The sequence below is a fragment of the Gossypium raimondii genome, chromosome 12 (genome assembly GCF_025698545.1).
Source record: "Gossypium raimondii isolate GPD5lz chromosome 12, ASM2569854v1, whole genome shotgun sequence".
In the NCBI taxonomy this organism is placed as follows: domain Eukaryota; kingdom Viridiplantae; phylum Streptophyta; class Magnoliopsida; order Malvales; family Malvaceae; genus Gossypium; species Gossypium raimondii.
In genome coordinates this window covers 41,816,726-41,841,634 of record NC_068576.1, presented here as the reverse complement: position 1 = coordinate 41,841,634, position 24,909 = coordinate 41,816,726, and the positions used below count along the sequence as shown (strand labels likewise).

General features: G+C 33.7%; 1 protein-coding gene across 1 annotated transcript; it reads right to left on the bottom strand.

Moving 5' to 3' along the window:
* Positions 1-6,770: 6,770 nt before the first annotated feature.
* LOC105764212 (transcription factor bHLH162) lies at positions 6,771-7,838 on the bottom strand. The gene is made up of 3 exons (XM_012582717.2): positions 7,648-7,838; positions 7,234-7,563; positions 6,771-7,148 (listed from the first exon to the last, which is right to left on the bottom strand). Exons 1-3 carry the CDS (start codon positions 7,807-7,809, stop codon positions 7,002-7,004), a joined length of 639 nt encoding a protein of 212 aa, XP_012438171.1. The 5' UTR covers positions 7,810-7,838; the 3' UTR covers positions 6,771-7,001.
* Positions 7,839-24,909: the final 17,071 nt, after the last annotated feature.

Genomic DNA, 24,909 nt, shown 5'->3' with positions numbered 1-24,909 from the left:
AATACTTTGGCAATGATGGTATTACTGTTGGTAATGGTATGAAAATTTCGATCTCTCATACAGGCATAAAAAATCTACAAGCATCGAATTCTGTTTTTAAGCTTCCTAATACTCTTTGTGCACCTGACATTACACGTAATTTAATTTCTGTTTCCCAGTTTTGTCAAGATAATCAAACATCTATTGAATTTTTTCCGTCTTACTTTTGTGTGAAGGATCTCATCTCGAAGAAACCATTGGTGCAAGGACGGAGTAGAGATGGTCTGCACGAGTGGCCTTGTCAACCAAATCCCAGTCCTACTGTTTTCACCGCCCAACACACCGTTCCCTCTGATATATGGCATCATAGGCTAGGTCATCCTCATTTACGGATTTTTCGTTGTCTCTGCAATAAGTTTCATTTACTGTTATCCAATAAATACAGTTTTACGACTTGTAACTCATGTCAATACAATAAATCCCATCGTTTACCCTTTAAAGAATTTTCAATCACAAGTACAAAACCTCTTCAAACTATTTTTAGTGATTTATGGGGACCTTCGCCAGTACTTTCTATTGATAAAAAACTTTACTACTGTATCTTTGTTGATCAATATACCAAGTACACTTGGCTATATACTTTGAAAAACAAAAGCGAAGTCCAAACAATTTTCCAAGCTTTGAAACCATTACTTGAAAAGCATTTTTCCGCAACCATTCTAACCCTTTACACCGATAGCGGAACAGAATACAAGAGTCTCGATTCCTACCTTCAAACCAATTGCATTGAACACTTAGTAAGCCCTCAATATTCCCCACAAAGAGTAGCCATAGTTGAACGTCATCATCGACACATTGTTGAGACGGCTAAATCCTTACTTCACCAAGCCTCACTTCCTCCCATGTTTTGGTCCTTTTCTTGTCATCATGCCGTGTACTTAATAAATTGATTACCCACCCCATTGTTGCAGTATAAGTCCCCGTATGAGCAACTTCACCAAAAAACACCGTCTTATGATGTTCTTAAAAGTTTTGGCTGCCTATGCTACCCATGGCTTAAACCCTATGCCACCCATAAACTTGATCCCAAATCCAACCCATGTGTGTACCTTTGTGTGTTTATTACCCATCACTGTCACATTTGCTATGATCTGTTGACCTCTAAAGTATATCTGTCCAGGGATGTTACCTTTATTGAAACTGAATTTCCTTATGAAAAACGGTTTCGTAATATGTTGCTGAAAACCAAATCTCTTGAATGGGACATGTCTCTTATCACCAGCCGAGAACATCATACTGCCGAGCCCACTCCAACGCCCATTGTCGACCACACCGTTCCTGCCCCGATCCTTGTGCCGAACCCAATCCCACCAGCTACTTGCCCAGCCCCAACACTTAATGCCAAGACCATCAACTCATGCCCGGCATCATTGGCGACTTCAAGCATTCAAGGTATGTTAACCTCTTCTTCCTCTCCATCCTCTCGGTCACTAAACAATGCACCAACACAAGCACCACTTTCAGCCGATACCTTCCGACCTGATCAGCCCAGTCATCCCGGTCATCCCAGCCATCATTCTGATCCGATACCCTCTATACCTGACCCTGCCACTACTCAATCCACGACAAAATCTACTCCCCAAACCACCTCGACATCTTTAGCTAAGCCCACGACAGTTTCCACTCAGCCTCGAGTCATCACTAGATCATAAAATAATGTCTTCAAACCAAAGAAAAAATTTAACTGTCTTGCCACCCTGTATCCTGAAACCATACCCAACACCATTACCCAAGCAAAAAAAAAAACAAAGAGTGGCGGGATACTATGAAACTTGAACTCGATGCTTTAGATAGAACCGGGACATGAGAATTGGTTCCCAAAGATAATACTAAAAATATTGTTGCCTGTAAGTGGATTTTTAGGATAAAGCGTAAGTCAGATGGTACGATTGATCGCTATAAAGCTCGGCTGGTTGCCAAAGGTTTCACTCAACGCCCTGATATTGATTATCACTCAACTTTCAGTTCGGTAGTCAAACAAATGACGGTTCGAGTGGTTTTGTCTCTGGCAGTTTCAAACAATTGGGTGCTTCGACAACTTGATGTAAACAATGCCTTCTTGCAAGGAGAATTAGATGAAGAAGTCTACATGCTGCAGCCTCCCGGTTTTGAGTCCTCTACCTATCCGAATCATGTTTATTACATCCGCAAAGCAATTTATGGTCTTAAACAGGCTCCACTAGCATGGTACAATATTCTCACCTCCTATCTGCATGATCTTGGTTTTCACAAGTCCAAGTCCGATAGCTCTCTCTTTACTTTGTGCAATGGTGTGGTCCAAGTTATTGTTTTGGTCTATGTCGATGATATTATTGTCACTGGGACTCATGTTGCAACAGTTGATCGCATTATTGATTCACTTGCTAATCGTTTTTCCATCAAAGACCTTGGACATCTACATTATTTTCTAGGTGTTGAAGTCACTCGTACGGCTGCTGGCTTGTATCTCACTCAAACAAACTACATTGCAAATCTACTGAGTGCCGAGAACATGCAGGATTGTAATCCGGCACCCACCCCGATGAGCAGCACTGAACCATTATCATTGCATGATGGCTCTCCCTCCTTCGATGCCACTCGTTATCGTACGGTATTGGGAAAATTGCAATACTTATCTTTTACAAGGCCGGATATAAACTACTCTGTCAATAAACTTTCTCAGTTCATGCACAATCCATCCGAACAACATTGGAAAGCTTTGAAGCGTGTTCTACGATACTTGCGTGGTACTTCGACACTTGGGTTACATCTTCGGTGTATGCAACAGTTTGCTCAATCCATGTATACAGATGCTGACTGGGCCGGTGATCTTGACAGCCGCAATTCGACATCGGGTCATAGTTTGTTTCTTGGAACTAATCCGATCAGCTGGGTCTCTAAGAAGCAGCAAACAATTGCTCGATCATCCACCGAGGCGAAGTTTAAGGCGGTTGCTAATTCCGTGTCTGAGATTTGCTGGGTTACTAATCTACTACATGAGTTACGTTTTCCTCAACCAGTTCCACCTACGGTTTATATGATAATGTTGGTGTGATTTATCTCAGTAAAAATTATGCCATTCAAACCCGAATGAAGCACGTTGCCGTCGATTTTCATTATGTTCGAGACAAGGTGCAATGCAATCAGCTACGCATTGTTCATGTTCATGCTAAAGACCAGTTTGCAGACACCCTTACAAAGCCTTTGGCCAAAGCTCTGTTTCACCTTCATCTTTCTAAGCTTGGAGTTGCTTCGCACTCTTCGCTTAGGGGCGATCGGTGTAACCCGTGCTATGCACATGTCTTTGTTGATGATTCTTCATTAATATAGATAAACTCCACTTGTATTATTAAGCATGTAAATAGGTAGATTTAAATTATTGTTTTTATCTCCTAGAGTTTAGGAATTAGTTGTGTACAGTATGTATTTAGCTCACTGTAATCTCAATCAATTAATAAAGATATAATTCCACAAATTCTCTGCTTCTATACTTATCCAGATTGACGAAAATTATCCTCTCAACCCCTTGTCGGTGTTAAAATCAAGCTTCGCTACCCTCCCTATCATTCCGCCAATCTCCTTAAGAATCTTCTTATTGTACAAATATCCGAGAAGTCTTGGTAGTCAGATCTAGGTCACATGAGATATTGATTGAAGACGGTCCAAGGACCCTGAATAAGTATTTTCTTATAATCCTCTTTACTTTGAAATTTTACATAAAAATAGCCATTTTCCAATCCATAATTGGAAAAGACTTAGAAGGTTGCCACAAACTTGAAACCGTATTCTGAAGAGTAATGTATCCAATGCTCCGCCCCAGAAGTTTAACCACAACGGTGGTTTCTATGTCTTTCAACAGGTAATTCTTAACCCGGTCAGAAAAATCAATCGCGAATTTTCCATTAACTATGGTCATAGAGAAATCTTTTTCTTCGAGGTTAAAATGTTCCTTATTTTTCCCCCTGCTCTTTCCGTTGATTTAGCAAAATTCCTCAATAACAAATCTTTCCAGGACACAGATGGTGACGACATCGGGCCAACTAGCATTTCGACGTTATTCCCTTCTTTTCCCTTAAACCGAACTTTTTTAGAATTACGACCATCGACCGGACAAGCATCGCCGTCCTCATTGTTATCGGAAGTTGACATATATATTTTTAAGTCCTATCTTAGTGTTATTTAAGTATAGAAACTTTTTAAATTTATTTTCAATTTGTTGGGAAACATTTATTTTAATATTTTTAGTGTTTTTGATGTATTATGTTTTTAATTTTTATATATAAAAAAATAAAACAAAATTTTTTAATATGGACTGGTCAAGCTGGGTTCGTGTAACACTCCTATACCTTACCTGATCACCAGGTCAATATATCAAAATGCTACATTTGTTGCCAAAGCAACAACAGTCAAATTTGTTTCATTTTGAATACTTATATTAATCACCTTGATCAATTTAAGCTTTTGATATGCCTTAGTATCATTTTCGAGTCTTATACGGGTTTATTGCAACCTTTAAAATAGTCTAAAGAGGAACAGGGACTAGAGTGAATGGCTTTCAAAATTTAGGGGTGACATCGCGATGTCGGGAGGTTCCTCGTTAAGACTTCACAAATTGACTTATGTCATCACGGTGTGGTTCCTCCGTCATCGCGTCAAGAATTCTATTTCCCATGTTTTACCATATTTTAAGTTTTTAACATCCAAGTCCCTTTTTAAAGCTCAAAATTCAATCAATTCAACTCATTTCACACAACAAATCATTTAGATTTAAGTATTTGTAGTTTCAAATCCACATAATATAACATGATATTCAATCAGAAATAGCAAGGCTTATAAAATTGACACAATTATTAAAGTTTTACAAATAAGTCCATTAGAGGATTCATACTTGCAAATGCAATTTATATTTTCTACATACCATTACTAATGTCAATATATTAATTAGGACTTCATCAAATCATTTTATGAAAATCACTTAGTACCTCAACAAAGCATTTGAATTTATTTTATGTATTTTCAAGTCTATTATTTGCAATAATTCCTTAGTATTATCACTCTTCTATTATTTTGCCTCCTCCTCCTCTCCATTCCACATCCTTAATATATGTTTTTATATACATAAATCTTTTCCTCTTAACGTATTATATGCCTATGTGTGACATTAATTAAGGGTTTTTTTTCTTCTAATTACACAATACTCTTATCAAGGCTGTCCATTTGAGTGTTAGTCACTAAATTATTCATATCTAGGCTTACAGGATTCAAAATTAGGACCCGCTTTTTATTCTTGAAACTAGATTCGATGAAATTTTTACCATAAAAATTTCAAAATTTTTACTTATTCCAATTAATACAGTAAATTCTTTAAATTTTTTCCTATTCTTCAAAGTCAGACTACTGCTACTGTCCAAAACTGTTTTAGTGCAAAATGTTGATAACCAAGTTTACAACACCCTCCTTTCCTTTCTCTACAATATTTCCCATCACTTCTTCTTATTCCTTTCACTTCCATATTAAGAACATAAAATCCTATATAAGAAAACTCTACTTTAACATCATTTTCATACTTTTTCAATAATATCAAGCTTAAAAATGTATTGAAATCTTGATGTTCTTACCTTGTCCTATTGATTTCAAACTTTAACTTGATTTTCTCTCTCCTCCAGCTTCCATTTTATTGAATCCAATGTGATTTTCTTGTTCTCCATAGTCTTCTTATCACTTTTCTCTCTTGGTGGTTATGAAAATTCCTTTAAATTTTAGGTAAAAATGGTGGATTTTTTGTGGAAGGACCAAATTGTAAAGAAAGGAAAATTTTCTTCTTCTCTCCCCCTCACTCACGTTGGAAAGATGGGAGGATCCTACTTTTTTTTCTTCATCTTTCTCTCCTTTTATACTAGCTATTTATAATAAAATATTAATAAAATATCTCATTAAAATATTAATAAAGTAATATTTATCTAATTAAATAATTATAAAATGTCATCAAAATATCTCCAATATCATCATTGCCTTATAGATTTCTCTCTATTTCTAATTGATTATTTTGCCCTTTATGATCTTTTAAAATTTCATCATTGAATCATCACTTAATTTGGTAAAATTTCAATTTAGTCCCTTATACTTTTTCCGCTTATTCAATTTGGTCCTTATTCATCCATTTCCCTAAATTTCTAGATCCTTCTACCTTTAAGATATTTGCACTATTGACCTTTCACTTCAACTTTTCCATATTTATACTTATGCCACAAAACTTTTTGCATATTTACTTATGCCATAACTTTTCGCATATTTACAATTTATGCCACGAAACTTTTCCATATTTATACTTATGTCTTGTTTCTTGATTTAACTTCCTTTTGATATCTTGCAACTTTCGTTTTTTTTATCTTATATTTTTTTTGCTAAGATTTTATCTCATATTATTTACTACAAAGGGGTTTGAGGATGTTACAGTTCGGGTACTAACATATTTATCCGAGCCGAGCTTGGATAAAATTTAGACCCATTTTCCGGGCTGGAATGAACCCAAACTTAAAATTTTGTTAGGGCGTAGCCTGAAGCTCACTTGGCCATGGACATCTATAATCTCAACTCATTTGATCACAAATTTTTTTTATAAAGTCAAGCTGGGAAGAGACTTAAACCTTAGGAATGCTAAAAAAAAACCCCTTAATTATTGGTTTATGTTGTTGGCAAAAACTTAATTTTCTTTTTAAGTTTGAAACTTAGGGAAATTAGACTAACGTTAATTGTCAATAAACCAAAAAGATGAAATTAAAGAAAAGCATTAAATACATTTCATCCAGCTTTACTCTTAGTCCCTTACTCTCAATAAACAATTGGAAAGTTTCGAAGTCCACTTATGATTGTTCCATTACTGAAGGAATGGCTGACACCAGATAATAGAAACAAATAAAGGCAATATTACACCAGCAAGCAGCCTAGCGGGGCATAGAAGCAGCTAGATTGAGAAACGTGAATCACATGACATGGAAATTCCACGTTTCGGGAGGGATTTCGTAGTCCCAATATAGCTCTTGTTCAAGTTCCTCTTCCCTGCACCTGTCTTCATTCACAAACTTGTTCAATTTCTCCTTTATTATTTTCGCTACACCAAATTCTCCAATCTGCGTCCAACAATGAAAATTTTAATTCCAAGATTTAAAAAAAAAAATTGAAATTGGAATTGAAGAGCAGAGGTGGGTTAATTACCTCAGCATGAACAATGTGGAAAATTGTATTCCCAACAACCCAGAAATTGTAGCTCAGTACATGAGCTCCATCTTCATGAAATATGCGGATCATCTCATAAAACATGTACTGACTGCCGGGCCCTGTCATCAAAGCCACCTCCATAGCTGAACCGTTTTCGTTAATCCTAATTTCAGCAGGTTTAGTACTATCATTACTGTGGGTGCATCTGTAGGATCTCGTTCTTCCCATTAGGCTTTCCTTTCTCTCCCTAGATTCCTTCAACTTTGTTTGCAGCCTCTTTATGTATTTCACAGCTTCATCTACTTGATCAGGTAGTGACAATGGCTCCTGCAATTAGCATATCCCCATTGAAATGAAAACTGAAAGTACTCCTGCAATTAGCATATTAAGCCCCAAAAAAGAAAAACATACCTTGGAATTTTGATGGGGGAGTAGAGAATTGAGCATGGAGTACAAATTCTTCATATGATTTCTCCTGTTTTTCTCAATGATCTTCCTCTCAACCTTAGCTGAAGAACAACGAGACCTTTTCATTCCCTTATTCCCACCCAAATTATCAGTCAAGTATTCCATTTCAAGTTCCCTTGGTATACGCACTAAGCTGTGTTATGCTGTTTTATATACATACACACACAACAGTCGTGGCTAGCGATTACCGAATGGGGTGAACAAGAAGTGGAAAGCGCCGAAACTTCGATTACGACAGATGACGGAAGCAAAGAGTAAGAAATATGAGAACACGCCGGTGCTGTCACTTGTGTTACGTCACAGCCTTCTTGTCGGGTTTATTGTTATCTAACATGGTGCCTTTTTTAACTCTAGTTAAAGATATGATTACATTTTAAAAGTTTAATATAAAAATAATGATTTTAATTTGACTCAAATATACCCAATAAAATTTACATAAATATGTAATTTCATAAATAGCCGATTAAGTCTTACCATAATTGATATCTGCATTATTATTAGTATGTGAGGACGTGATTTTGAGCGCATTAAAGTTCATTTATCTTTTATTTAAAAGTTGGAAAAAAGTTATGAGTAATTATTAAACTTTATATCAAAAATAAAAATTAATTTTAATATGACACAAATATATAACTTCATAAATATAAATATAATTTTTACAGTAACAATATTAGTGAAAAATAAATATTTTATCTATTTTAGTTGAAAATTAATTTTATTTAAAATAATTAAATATTATTTATAAGAATTGAAAATGTTAGCTTATTTTATTACTTTAATTAAAATATTGAACTTTTGGGTGGATAGCAGAACTTTAGTTGGATAGTTACCAAAGTAATTGAATGTTTTAAAAATTAAAAAAAAATTGAAATACATAATTAACTCTAATTACCTATTTTAATTTTAAAACTTTACAACTTCATTGTTATTTCATTAATTGAATTGGTGTCATTTGATATTAAACTTAGTTGCATATGTCACGGGTCGAAGTGCAAAGCCTGTGACTATGACACAAGATGCGCCCCATGAAGGTCTATCAATTAGATAGGGAACATTTAGCCCAAGAGAACTAACCCGATTCAAAAAACTGTTGGAGAAACTTGTTAGATTGAAGTCTGGTTGGCCCGATAATGAAGATATGACAACTTAGACTATTTTTAGTAAGTAGGGGAATCGTATCTTGTAGATTGATATGATATGATGTAATCTTGTAAATCTCTAAAATTAAGGGATAAACTAATCTCGTCCATCGATGTAATTTAATCTTGACCGTCAGTTTTGGGGGAGCTCAACTATAAATAGAGAGCCTTCCCCTCACTTGTAAATCATTCCATTGTACTTGAATTCTTAAAAGTAATAGAATTCTGAGAGCATTTGCTCAAACACCTTGTGTGCGTTCTTTCTGATGTTCTTTATAGCTTTTTTTGGCATTGTTTGCTTCTGCTATACAAATTGGTGCATTGGAGGAGTTTTTAAGGAATCCTCACTTGAGTAAAGGCTGACTTAGGCGAGTTTGGACGAACGGATCGCGAGACAAAAGGTCTAGCCCCGTGACAAGTGGTATTAGAGCTATTGGTTCGAAGGCACTATTGGGATGTCGAAAGAAGTTGTCAATCAGAGTAATCCAATGGAGACCCATGGAAGGGCCAGAAAAGCGAGTTGGTCAAGGAATTTATTATCAGCTTTGGAAGGTCGAGTTGTCATTCTTGAGGAGTCTATGGGGGATGTCAAGGAGAGGATCAACGAAGTTGATGATAGAATCACTGATGGGTTGCAGTCCATGAAGGAGCAACTTAGGGAATATGTGTGGGATACTATCGATTCCTTGGAAAATAAGTTGGTTGGGAAGGATGATGTTCTTGAGGCTATGGTGATAGCTTCAAAGGAAGAGATCAATGAGCTTAAGGGGGAGCTTAAGATTTTCAAGGCTGCCGTGGGTAATGAAATGTTGGCTTCGAAGCCAAAGCAGCAGGCAATGGATATGCCCAAACCGAAAGCATTTAAAGGGGTAAGGTCCGCAAGTGAAGTGAACAACTTTCTTTAGGCTATAGAGCAATACTTCCGTGCGATGAACATCGATGATGATGCCACAAAGGTAAATATTATTACTATGTATTTTACTGACGTTGCTTTATTATGGTGGCAGCGTAGGTCCACTGATGTGAGACGTGGTGGGATCAAGATTGGGACTTGGGAGGAGTTCTAAAAGGAGTTCAAAGCACAATTTTACCCCGAGTATGCCGAGGATGAAGCTCAAGAAAAGTTGCGACGACTTACGCAACGAGGCACAATTAGAAAGTATGTGCGGGAGTTCAGTGAACTCATGCTCTAAATTTCTGATTTAAGCGAGAAGGAAATATTTTTCTCCTTTACGGATGGGTTGAAACCATGGACAGAGTCCTTAGTGGAACTTGTTTCAAAAAGAGACAGGTTTGAATCTTTCAAGCCCAATGGGAGGGGCAATAGTGGGTACCATGAAGAAGATGAAGAGCATAACGATTATGATAACGGTAGTAGTAGCGACGGTGGTAATGGAAAACCACGAAAGTAGGAAGTGGAGACCTAACAGTCCAAAAGAGAATATGAGAAAGTTGAGATGCTACCTTTGTAATAGATCGCATATGAAGAGGTACTGCCGAAAGGTATCTTCAGTTTCAGCTATCAAGAGGAATGATGAGCCGGAAGAGACGAGGCCTATTGAGAAAAAGACATCGAGGGTGAATTCGATGGTGCTCATTCCTAAGAAAATGAATGGTGGAGAAGGGTTGATATTGTAGACATCAACATTGCAAGTCAAAAGAGGGTGCTCTTGTCGATACGAGAGCATCGGACTTTTTCATATCGGAAAAGGCTGTGGGGAAACTTGGTCTCTCGATTAAGAAATCGAATAGGAAGATCAATATAGTAAATTTCGAGGAGGCTCCAACTGTGGGAGTAGTTCGTAATGTGGAGCTACAAATTGGCGAATGGAAGGGCAAGGAAGAATTCGAGGTAATCCAATTAGATGATTATGATTATGTGATTGGCTTAAACTTCCTTGACAGAATTTAGGCATCTCTGTATCCATGGGCCGATCAAATTCATATTGTCATCGGCCCGTTATAAAAAATTGTTGTACCGGTGCATTGAGATATGAAGGTTGGGACAAAGGTGTTATTGTCAATCCAACTAGTCGAGGATGTTTCATATGGGAGGAACATTGACTCGATAGAATGAAAAGCTACGAAAGCCCTTTCGGAAGTGTTAGTGGCGCAAGAGATCGATATGAAGCCTGCAGATTCGACTGTGGAGCTGACACCTTTAGGAAAGATGGGTTGTGCATCGGGCTTCGAGGAAAAAGGAACGATGCAGAAATAGTCGAAACGAGTAAATGCTGTAAGGTACATTGCGAACACTTTGATAGTGCTTTGAATTCTGACTTGTTGGCTTAGCAAGGTCATAGGGGCCCTTTCAAAGTTCATAAGCAATGAGATTGAGGGACTGTGGGCAATACGAAGCTAAGGTGTGAGAATCAAGGCGATTTAAAAGGGAACAAGTCAAAATTAGGGCAAGTTAAAGTTGGGACTTCTTGCCAACGAGATGTACCAACGAGTGTAACAGTTCAAGTTAAGAGGCGACAGAAGCCAAGATAAAGGTTCCGGAAGAGGGGATAACCCGATTACAGGACAAGTCGGGAGGAAACCAAGGCAACGAGAGAGTTCCAAGGTGAATCAAGACATTGCCATTTGGAAGTCGCAACGAGGGCCTTGCGAGAATGGGTGGAGGAGAATGTCACGGGTCAAAGCGCAAAGCCAGTGACCATGGCGCAAGATGCGCCCCATGGAGGTCTATCAATTAGATGGAGAACATTTAACCCATGAGAACTGGCCCGATTCAAAGAACTGTTGGAGAAACCTGTCAGATTGAAGCCTGGTTGGCCCGATAATAAAGATATGACAACTTAGGCTATTTTTAGTAAGTAGGGGAATCATACCTTGTAGATTTGATATGATATGATGTAATCTTGTTAATCTCCAAAATTAAGGGATGGACTAATCTTGTCCGTCGATGTAATTTAACCTTGACCGCCAGTTTTGGGGGAGCTCAACTATAAATAGAGAGCCTCCCCCTCACTTGTAAATCATTCTATTGTATTTGAATTCTTAAAAGTAATAGAATTCTGAGAACATTTGCTCAAACACCTTGTGTGCATTCTTTCTGTTGTTCTTTGTAGCTTCTTTTGGTATTGTTTGCTTCTGCTATACAAATTGGTGCTTTGGAGAAGTTCTTAAGGAATCCTCACTTAAGTAAAGGCTGACTTAGGAAAGTTTGGACGAATGGATCGCCTAAGGCCGCACGGATCACGAGAAGAAAGATCTAGGCTCGTGACAACATATAAATAATTGTTAGATTTTGTTACATACAAATTGTGAATGAAAAAAGTTTGATGTTTAAAAACTATTTAATAATAAATAATTGTGAAGTGATAGTGGACTTGGATTTGTAATTATTTTATTGAACATGTGTTCGATACTTGAATTTGTAATTACTTTATTTGAAGATAATAAAATGTTTGAAAAGATAAAATGTTATCATAATAATATTAATTATAATTAAGAGTGACACTAATTCGGTAAAATGTTTAAATGTAAGTAATAAATAGATATATTATAATAAACAAAATAAATAAATACAATAAATTATATCACACAGTATGTATGCAAAAATAACATTTTAGAACACAAGTAATAGATAGTTTGGAACTAAGTAATAATAACACATGCACTATGTATGAGATTAAAAAATTAGATTAAATTGTGAGTAAAACTAAATTTAAACACATATATACATCATACTAGGAATATTAAATGCACTACAATTGTTTATTATGGTGTTGTCGTTAATCTTGGGTTGATATCGAGTTAACTTATGACACCGACTCAATGAGTAACATTACCATTATATTAATTGATAGAAAAAATAAAATATACATAATAAAATTAAAATGTACAAATATTTTAAAATAAGACTTTGACTGTGACATAATTTTATCACCTCAAATTTAATATATGTATAAATAATACATTTTTTTCTTTGATTTGTTAGATTCGATTCTAATCCTATCACTCTTTACGTCTGCCGACAAAATCTATCTATTCCATTTAGGTGTCCGTAGTTCTTACTTGTTGAAACCTATGAAGAATAAAATATTTTTTGGTAACTAATCTACTTGAATAAATTATTATTAAATTTATGTTTTAATTATTTAACTTTAAAAATATTTAAAATGATTTCGAAAGTTTTATTTAAGTCATTAAATAGACAATTAACTTTTTCTTTAAACTTCGATTGGTGAGTTCCAAGTAACGATTTAGTGATTGGTACGATGAATCAGTACCCATCGACGAGTGGAAAAGCATACCTTAGATTCAAGTCGATTTAATGGTTGGTGTTGGATATCGAGGAAAAACTTATTTGAATTTTGGTTCCCAAATTCGTGACGTTCAACGTTATTTCACAAAAAAAAAACTGAATTATAGAAGAGAAGGGGAACACGAGCTTTCGATTGATGTAGGCAGTGCGAACAAAGAAGGCTATGCAACAATAATTTTAACAACCTTGTAACTTAAACGAAACTTTTGAATAGTTCAATGATCATTTTATAACCTTTTGAAGTTGAGTGACCAAAATATAAACTTATTAAAAGTTTGGGGTGTGTTTACCATTGATGTTGAAAAAACCATGATTTCAAATAAAAAAATTTGGTAAACAATAAGCTTTTCAATCTAAACATTGATTTTAAACTGAGATTTTAATAAAATAAAAAAAGCCACAAATGAAAGAGTGGTTTTAATGAAATTATATTGTAATCCCTTATAAAATCTTCTACTTTATAACATCATAGATATTTTATCTTTACAAAAGTACTGATGAACAATAATGGTAAACGCTATAAAAATTTTTAAAATTTCAATCTCAATGATGGACTGGCATTTAGTGACATTAAGTGTATTTTACCTAATTTTTTATTTATTAATTTATTGATTCTATTATAATTATAACAGACGAAGGTTTTTTTTAATTACAATTTGAAATCGACATCAAATATAAACTTGGAAAAAGAAAATCCATTTGAACCCCTATCAAATGTATCGAACAGATACTTGTTTTTGTTTAAAAATCCAATAAATTGAATAATATGAATATCAAAACCCAGAAGGTTGAATTCCAAATGATTTTAAACTCAAAACCACTTGAAATAAAGTGATTTAACTTAATTTGTTTCGTCCATTGAATTATAAGGGACCGTCAAATAATTTTCTAAAAGTTTTTACTTCATCGATTTCAAGTTCTGTTCTCGGAATAATTTTACCTTCTACCTTTTATAAAAGCAACCTCAAATGATTTCATTAAATTGGTTTTGCTAATGAGGTCTTGAGGTTATGGGAAAGTACCGAGGTCTTAAGTGATGGAGTATTCAAGTTCGAGTTTTTGGGTAAAGCTAAGAAATTGTTTAGGGAAGTCAAAAATGAATAAAAATTTTGGAGGATCAAAGTGTAATTTTATCATTATATTTACTTGTGATTTTTTAAAAACTAAAAGAGCTATATAAACAATTACTATGTGTGGGTCCCCAATCTCACCACGCATAGTTGCCGTGAGTGGGTTTTGTCTTATCATATTCTGATTCCTCATTAGGTTGTACTTTGTATTAATTTGATTTTATTTTGTTATTGCACAAACATATATTTGTAATTGTATTAGATTTGCACTTATAAGCTCTAAAAAAATTAGAATGGTTTTAATACGAATCGATCGACAATGAAAACTATTAAATTTCTATACTAAATCTCTCTATGGGAAAAAATTCTAACTCGAGTTCTCAATAAAAATAGAATTTACTTAAAAAGGAAATCTCTTTGAATTTCTTCAAAATAACTACTCTCAACAATAGTATGGTTACCTAACTCATAGTCTCTATTTATAGGAAAATTACAAGAGCTTTAGTTGAACAAGATGTAATAAAATACTAATATTTTAACAACAAAGGATTATAAGATAGGTGGCGTACACTTCTTTTCTAAAACTAATGTGTCACCCATCACATGATAAATGAGCTCATTTGTGTATTGAGTACAATTATATGCGTTATCTACACTTAAACTAACTAATATAATTTATTCAACCTAATAATCAAATTTCTATTTTCCAAATATTATTTATTTAATTAATTCACTCAATTAAATCATTTTCTCAACAAAATTTTAATTTCGTTAAAGTCATGTCAACTTTATTGTACTAGAATCTATAAGTAAATTATAAATTTAATTGTCTTGTTCAATAAAATCTATGGCGACTAATTAATTTAATTTTCACATTGAACTTTAATGATTTAATAACAATCAATTAAACAATAATTCAAAGAAATTAATTTAATCTCTAAGTCGACTCTTATTTTTAGCGAGAATATACATTTATTGTGGATAGTGTGTGGAAGTATGCCTCACATTTCAATCAAGCAGCATGTGATGTTGCAACGAGGAGAAACTCTTCGTCCCAACGAGTAGCAAACATAACGACAAGAAGAAAGTTCTCGTCCTAATGATGCGATCCTTCTTCGTCACAATAACCAAACTCCAAATCACGACGTGACAACGTGCACCTCAAGTTTCTCAGCTTTCTTCTCTTAGTTAAACTCTATTTCAGATTTCCACTTAAACTCTGATTAACCTAGGGATATTCTAGTCATATATGCTACGAATTTTAGCCTATAAATAAGCCTTAGTTACTCTAGGTTTTATATAACATAAATATTTAGATTGAGATAATTTTGTCCTTTGTTTTGAAGGGTTTTTCTTTCGGGGCTTTGGGTTTTCTTTTGATTCTCTCCATCTTTTGTACTCTTTTTTTATTATAGTGAAATCTCCTTTTTTGTAGCGATTTTTATCCTCTTTTGAGGAGTTTTTCCACGTAAATTTCATGTGTTTGATCTTTTCGATTTCTACTTTATTTATTTATTTATTTATTTCCCCATACAGTGATACATGTGATCTGTTTCTTTATTCATCATTTTCATTCATTCAACGTATCAGTTCACATGCAATTTGTAAAGGATTGTGTTGAAGTAGTGGAGAGGCCGATTGAACATAAATAATTATGGCTCAAACAATTTGTAATTAAGTTCTGACTCTTCATATATTAATTACAATATTATTTAATTATTGGGTCAATCCACTAAAAATACCATGACTTCACTCTCCCTTATTATATACTATTAAAAAAACAACTTAATTTATGTTCATCTAATGACATTGTCACATGTGCGTTACCATCATAGGGTATCTTTTATCTCTTTGGGTCAAATTCGTTCACCCAATATGATTATATTTTATCCCATGGTAACCATTATATCTTCTTTCATGAAAAATTTAATTACTAACACATAGTAATTACCTTATTAATCTTAGACAAATTACCTATGGCCACGTTACTTTTCCATTAATCATGTAGTGCTGATGAGAGGATATTACTTACCCTTTATTGGACTATGTATTCCATTGTTGTAAATGAATTCATGACATGCAGAAGTTGTATACCCAACATACCAACTTTCAACTTTATTACTAATTGAACTTAGACTTTCAGTATATCAAAGTATACGAGTCACACATGCATGGTCAGTCACTTACTCAGTATTGAGGTAAGTCACACCATGAACATCACAAGCAATAACTCCATAAACAAATCTAGGAAATATTCAACTTGAATCCCGTCTTGTAACAGCCCAATTTTGACCCTAATTGGAACGGTGGTTTCAGAGCCACGAATCCGAGTCCAAAGAACATTTTTAAAATTATTTTCTGTGTTTATTATGTGTGAATTTGTTTGTGCTAAATTTTCATTTAAAAATTTAATCGTTTGGATGCCGATTTAATAAAAAGAGCTTAATCGTGTAAAATAAAAATTTGATAGTTAAATGTGTGAATGCCTAATTGAACTTGTCTTTATAATACGATGCAGTTATATTGAAATTATGCCATAGCTAATATTAGTGGACGACATTGGCATTAATGTATAATAGTTATATATTGTTTTATAAGGTTAAAATAGTAAAACATGAAATAACTTATGTTAAATAAAATAAAAACAAAATGTTCATGCATGAAACTTTGTTCTTGCCGAAATAGAAAGATAAAAGAAAAAGAAGCTAGGGTTCGGCTTTGTGTTTCTTCAATTGAGGTATGTTTTTGCTTCAGTTTTTGATAAATTTTATGTTTTTGTGATCGTTGTTTTGAGTACTACAAAGCCCATGTCTTATTTTTTTTTAATTTGATGATTATTTTGTGAATTGCCATTGATTATAGCTTGTTGTTTTAGTGGTTGATGATGAAATATTAAAGATATGTGAAAGCTTATAATGTTTTGTTTTTGAATTTTTGATGAATTTGATTATTTTGGGTTAAATTGTAAAAAAAATAAATTGAGAGACTAAAATGTGAAATAAATGACATGCATGGACTTATATGAGTCTATGGAATATTCGGCCAAGCTATAGTGTGGTCAAATTTGGAATATTTTGTATTTTGTGAAATAGAGACTAATTTGTGAAAAATGCGAAATGTCAGGGGCAAGAGTGAAATTTACTTATTTATGCATTTTTGAACTGAATTGAATGAAATTATGTTTGAATGAGTTTAATTTGAATATGTTTAGATCAAGAATTAAAGAAATTGGACTTGGATCTGGGGAAAACAAAAGTCGTCGATTAATCATTTCGTTTCGGTTTATCGCTGTCCGAGGTAAGTTTATAAGCAAATAGATGTTATAAATTCTAAATAAATATTAGATATATATGCTGAAATGAAAATATGCAAATATATATATATATATATATATATATATATGTAGCTGAATATGTTAAAGTTCGGGAAGCAGAAATAGACATGGATGTGATTTATCGATATTTAGCACTGAGTGTGCGAGTATGGAATAGCTAAGGCTATAGGAATGACACTAAGTGTGCGAAACTAAAATGACGATGTTGAATAACGGGCACTAAGTGTGCGAAATTAAAATGACAATGTTGAATAATAGGCACTAGGTGTGCGATACCGAGATCAATTTGGTTAAATGAGAGAGAGAGCACTAATTGTGCAACTTTATTATGGCCTCGACAAATTATTTAGCACAAATTATGCGGATTCAATGAATGGTAAATGTGACATATAAGTTCATGATAGTACAAGTATTTAATAATTGAATAATATATGATATCAAGGTAAGTTGGTTACTTCAATTGTAATACAAATTATTTGATGCAAATGAAAGTATGTGTGTGTGTGAAAAGCTTATATTCGGCCAAAGGGTAAGTGTATGTGAAATCATAATTATGTTTTATATGCTTTTATATATGAATGAATACATTTGTTAAATAATGTGTTTATGACTTAAAGGTGAAAATAACTATAATGTTATTTACTTATACGTTGGATATTTACATTTTGCAAGCTCAACTGTATATATATATATATATATGAATATGAATTGAATAATTCGGTTATGTGATATTGAATTATTAATGACATTGAATTGTTTACTTGCTTATAACTTACTAAGCTTTGATGGCTTACCGTGCATATGTGTTTGCCTCGATTTTATAGATTTTGGAAGCTAGTTACGGGCTCGGGGATCGTCAACGAAATCAATCACACTATCATCCATTATCGGTATCCATAATAGTCAAATTTAAACCTATGGCATGTATAGACGATACCACCTTTTTGAATATATTTTGAATGATGTATATATATAATAAGCAATGCGAAAATGGCTTGTTTATTTTGATATGATATGATATTTTTGTGAGCTAAGTTTGAGATCATGGGTGGATATATATTTACATTCGGTAATTGAGATTGATTGTGGATTATCATTTGAGATGCGAAAGTTATATAATGATTTTCCATGAATATATGATAGTTGGAATTGGTAATTTGCATAATGAGTCTTGTTTATGTAATGGGTCTTATAGATGATATTTGACATTGAGGATAAATAGTATTAGTATATATATATATATATATATACAGGATCGACTTTTGGTATGTTATGCATGAAAATGTTGAGTATTAATGAATTTGACATTGGTTAAAGCATAATTGTATTCGACTAAAGCTTGAGAAATTGACCATATGAATAGTAACTTTATTTATAAGATGAATAAATATTTGTATGCAATTTTGATAAATGGTTTTAGTATTTGATTACTAGTGAGTGAATATACCATGAAGGTATACAAATGCTTATGACATATTCGACCCAATGTTTATAATTGTTTGTATTTATAAGGTTTGGTATATGTACATATGTTAAAATATAATGGTTACATGTAAAATAGGTAAATTTTAAATGTGAGTTTTATATACATATTTGTATCATTGTTGTTTATATTTGGTTTGTTAGTCGATTAGGCGAAATGAGGTATGACCGAATGTGGTGTTTGAATTATTTGCCTAAAAACAATGATGATATTCTGGATATTTTTATTTATGAGTTATGTGATTACGAATATGTTCGATGTATGATATGAAATGACTCGTAATAAGTTTATATTATTTTATTTATTTTTTTCCTTTTGATTTAAGACTTGGTTGGTTTAGTAGTTTGAACATGCGTATATCTATGATTGTTCGAATTTAAGTTTGGTCCGGTAATACCTCGTATCCCTATTCCGACGACGGTTACGGGTTAGGGGTGTTACAAGTCTGATGTATTTTTAGTCTAGACAATCACACCTATGTCTATCTTCTAGAAGTCATCCGCTTTGATATCTGAGACAATGTATCTCCCTAATTGGACTTGATAGATGACATAATAGTCCATTAAATTGATGTACTCAAATTTGATTCTTTAGATTATGTATCATTTAGATTACCTACTAATATAAGTTATCTTCTCGCATCATGATCCGACCACATGATGAACTTGATATTAATTAAACATAAGGTAACTAGTGAGCTAATATTTGCTTATACATTTTGTTTGTGTGCAAAAACCATTGAGGACAAATACAAAAGTTAATCATAAAATTATATTAAATCAAACTGTTTGAAAAATTACAAACATATATGATGAAAAGCCTACACTAAGGGCATTAGATCCCAACAAGATGATGGTGATCTTCTATGACATTGGAAAGTAGTCCTCATGGTATGTTAGCTTTACTATGAAAGAGGATGTGATGTTGAATCTAAAGTTGCTCATGGGCATTGGTTAGTGTTGATGCAAGGTGTGTGGTGGAATTATGCCAGTACAAAGGTGATGTTGAAGAACTTTCAAGGGCATTGGTTAGATTTTTAGACATTAATTTTGCTACGTAAAAGTGTGAGTTAGAAATTGAATCAATAAAATTTCTAATTAGAATTAGGAGATGTATTAAATTGTAAAATAAGTTATAAATTTTATATAATAAGGACCAAAATTGCAAGAATTCCGAAATTAGGAATTTATGATAAAAATTAGATAGTTAAGTTGTTTAGTTGAAATTGAGTAGAAATGAGGTATGAATTGAGATAGAAAAATAAATGAATCTATTTAGGGATTAAATTGAAATTGGGATGAAAGTAAAATAGAAATTCAAGTATGAGATGAAAAATTTATATTGTATTAATGATTATGGAAATTATCTTAATTTTTCGTAGCTAATATCGCACCCGAGGCATCCACGAAGAAAGGAAAAGAAAACAGTGGACAAGGAGTAGACACGAGAAGCACAGCTTATATTATTATAATTCAAATTATTTATTATTAAATGCTATATTTAAATTTATATGCATGGTAAGTGAAATATAAGGTAAATATTATTATTAAGTTGAAAGAAATTCAATCGAATGATGAATATATGTCTGGAATTGAATTGAATATAATGACTTGAAAAATGGAAAAGTGAATTTTGAATTGAATTGTGATTGAAAGTGAAAAAGTGAAATTGAATTGAAATGTGAATTTGGAGACCCTATTAACTAGTCGGGTTGAGTCGGATATAGTTGGCATGCTATAGGAATGGAAGAGTTAAGGGATACTTCGACCTCGAGTCGATGAGACACTGGGTGTCACTATATTTCTTCGGATAGATTCGATGAGGTACTGGGTACTAACTTTCTTCGGCTTTGCCAATGAGACACTGGGTGTCAACTATTGCTTCGAACTATCCGATGAGGCACTGGGTGCCATACTGGAGTGTTTGATTGGATCCGTGTATCCGTCAAAGTCTAAGTTTTGTTAATAGGGTAAATAATGAAATGATAAACCGAATGAGTTGATCAATAAAGCTACTAAAATGAGAAGAAAAAGTTAAATTTTGAATTGAAATGTGATATGAGATTGAGGAATGAACCTAAGGTTCATGATGTGTCCAAGTTCAAATTGTGGATATATGATATTAATTGATGATTTGTTATTGTTGAAATATGAAATATGAAATTTGAATTTAAATTTATATGTATGATTTTTTCATTACATGTTTATTATTGTTATAATTTGAATTATGGTAATACCACTGAGTATAAAATACTCAGCGTATAGTTGTTTCCGTGCGCAGGTCAGTAGAAGTTATGAGTCCCAGTCCAGCATCCGAACGATCCCGACTCCAACATAAAGATTTTGGTGATGTTTTGTTCCTTTAAATGAAAGTGGCATGTACATAGGGATTATAATGGTTATTTTGGTAAGTTATATAATTTTGTTGTAAAGAAAGATATTTGGTGTTTTGATGACATTAGTAAAATGGTAGAAATTGTTTATGGCATTGGTATTGAATTGGAATGGCTTGAATAGCTTATGAACTAATTAGAAATGATAATAGGGTTTTCATTAATTAAGTTTTTAAGTCAACATGTCAAGTATTATTTAAGTATATTTGAGTATATAAATGCATTGGTTGAAATACTGGAATTGGTTAGGTTGCGATTTGAAATTTGCAGGGAAGGTTCAATATGAAGCCAATTAGTATAAATTTGTATGAATTTATGATTCTTTTATATATGTTCGTTATTTATCTAAGAATTATTTGTAAATTGTCCGAGATCTTCGGTAATGTCTCGTAACCCTGTTTCAACGACGGTTTGGGGTTAGGGGATGTTACACTATTTAAGTAAAAATTTGTCCCTCACATTGTCAAAGAAATTGGCGAGCTTTAAAAACGAAAGCCGCAATATTAAACCAAGCAAAATGTTAGAATATCGAAGGTCACGATCTTAAATCAAGTCAACCGAAAAAATGACAGTTGCGATGTTAAATCAATCGAACTGTTAGAATATCAAACATCGCGATCTTAAATCAATTGAACCGTAAAAATGACAGTCGCGATTTTAAATCTAGCGAGTGTTTGGAGTAGCAATAATAAATCAGTTGAGGATTAATGAGAAAATATACGACACACCACATGAACCACTAGAGATCCAAAACCAACAATAGAGCTATAATAGAACATGCAAAGTCAACCGTGAAATTACCAGTGGTGTATAATGGCACTAAATGTGTTAAAAAACCACTCGTAACAACCACCCAACGTGTGTGTAGTCGTAGAACAAGCAACTTCGCTTTTTCTAGAGTATTATAATCTGAACCATTTATATTTTTCACTGGTGCAAGCTCTTCATCTTGCAATACCTCAAAAAAAGCAGTTGAAGGAGCATAGAGAAATGCATCAAATATGAACTGCTCTAGTTTCAAACCCATTTTCTATTGGGGCCAGAGGAACCTTTGGAGGAATAGGATATTTAATCATATGATATTGATGCTTAAGAAAATGTTTGAATAAAAGGATTTGCTTCTTTAACTTCAGCCTTATATAATAGACCTTGAAAAGAATTAGCATTTTCCTCTTCCAGCTTTTGCCATACTAAAGTTGTGAATCTAAGGTCTATCCTTGCTCAAGTTAAGAGGGTTTTGACAACCTCATCTCTGTTCATATGGAGTTGTAAACATCGTTCAATTAAATTTTGGACAAGTTCTATATCTTGGTGTGAAACTTTTTTGTCATCATTGCTTGAAGTAGATAAAGCCAAAACCTGCTAAGGGGCCATCTGTTGTTTGATTGTTTTGTGGTTCTGTTTTTGGTTCATGTGAAACTTGAGTTGAGGGTTTTTTTTATCTTGTGTGCTATGTATGTTCTTCATTACTACTAAAAACCAACTGTCTGTATCTATTTGCTCAGCGCAGAGCTTCACACTCTCCATCAAAGGTCACATAATTCACCAATATCAAATGTTGGAATCTGAGAATGTCATATCCTACTTAAAAGGGATTAAAACTGGAAAACCATAAAACCATAAAATTGCATTCGATGTACGTCTTTTCTGCTGATGCCACTCGCTTCCTTTCGACATCCCCCATCACCAATAAGTACTGCTGCTTCTCAGCTACTATTTTTGAACCAGAGCTGGAGAACCCAAAGAGTTTACCAGTATTGGAGAAGATGATGACAGGAACTTTAGTATCATAGAGAACGACGAACTCTTTTGGCAGGTTCATTCCACACTCACCGCATTATTGTTGATACACAGTATCAACGGTAGTAATTGATAAAGGGAAAAGGGTGCTCTAGTGATAGACTAAAGGAGAAGAAATAATAAAAATGGGGAATCTGAAGTCCTGTCCCCAAAGAGGGTCTTTAGAATTTTATTATATAGGGAAGTTAACCGAGTCGGACCTCGGGTTGGATTATTATATATTTTATTATAATTGTATAACATGTAGCACACTATATCCATGTTATCATAACTTGATACTCAACCAAATAATGCAAGATTGGAGGAGACACCAACATAGGCCTTCAGGCGCTGATGGGGGAAGGGTTACTAGCAAACAACACCTTCACAAATTCCCACCCATCACATTTGATACATCAATCAATTTACTTTTGTCTGAATTAGAAAAAAATATAAAATTATTTACTTTTAAATAGATTTTAAGAATTAAAAATTTAAAAGCAAAATTGGTTCTCTTAAACGAAATTCTAGGACATAAAATTAGCTTCATCAACAAATTTTATTTCGAACAAAATAATTACATATTGATACTTTTTTATTTGTTATTGTTTAAACCTAGTTTCATGGGCCACAGATCAAAGCCCATGACTATTGCATACAAAAATCCTATAGAAGTCAACTTATTAAATGGGGCTCATTTGACCCACATGAACCGGCCTGATTTAGGGAACCCATAGAGAAACTTATTTACTTGAAGCATTTGTGGCCCAGTGAAGCACTCTAGCAAAATACTTGGTTTGCACTATTTTTCTGTGGCTTTTTGTTCTCTCGTAGCTTTTTTTTCTCTTTTGAGTTTGCTTCCGTTTTGCCTCGGTGCCTTAGAGAATTTTTGCAAAAATTCTTATTTTCGAGAGTAGATCCACAGATGCGAGACGAGGTAGTACTGCAATTGAGACTTGGGAGGAGTTCCTTCCTGTAGTATGTCGAGGAGGCTCGGGTTAAGTTGTGTCGACTTACACAACACAATACTGTTCTGGAGTATGTTAAAGACTTTAGTGGATTGATACTTCAAATCTCTAACCTGAGTGAGAAATAATCTTTCTATTGGTTCAAAGACGAGTTGAAGCCTTGGGTGAAGCAATAGTTGTGTCGACAAGGTATCACTGAGCTTACTTTAGCTATGGTTTAGGTGAAATCATTTATCGAGCTTGGTTTGAGGGGAGACAAGTTTAAGTCTTCCGAGCTTAAAGAGATGAATAATGGTGGGGGAGACCATGAGGAAAATGGAGATGGCAACGGTGGAAATGGTAAGAATGGTGGAAATAGAAGACCGCATAATGGGAAAGAGATGCCCAACAATAGACCGAAAGGGCTAGTGAAATGCTTCCTTTGTGATGGTTCGTATGTGGTGAAGAACTATCCAAAAAAAATTGTGTCTTATGCTATCGAAGGAGACGATGAGTCAAATAGAGCATTGTTGAGAATTGATTCGATTGTTGTAGTTCGCATAAGATGCGAGACTGTTTAGAGTGATCTAAGCTGTCCGCGAGCAGTGAAGAAATTGAAGCAAAGCCAAAAAAAAGAGGCTTTAAAGCTTATTGGTTAATGTATGTAGAAATCAACATCGTAGGTCAGATGAAGAGTGCTCTTATTGGTTAGGGGGCATCAAATCTATTCATATCAGAAAAAACCATGAGTAAACTTGGTTTTTTAGTTAGCGAATTAACCAAGAAGA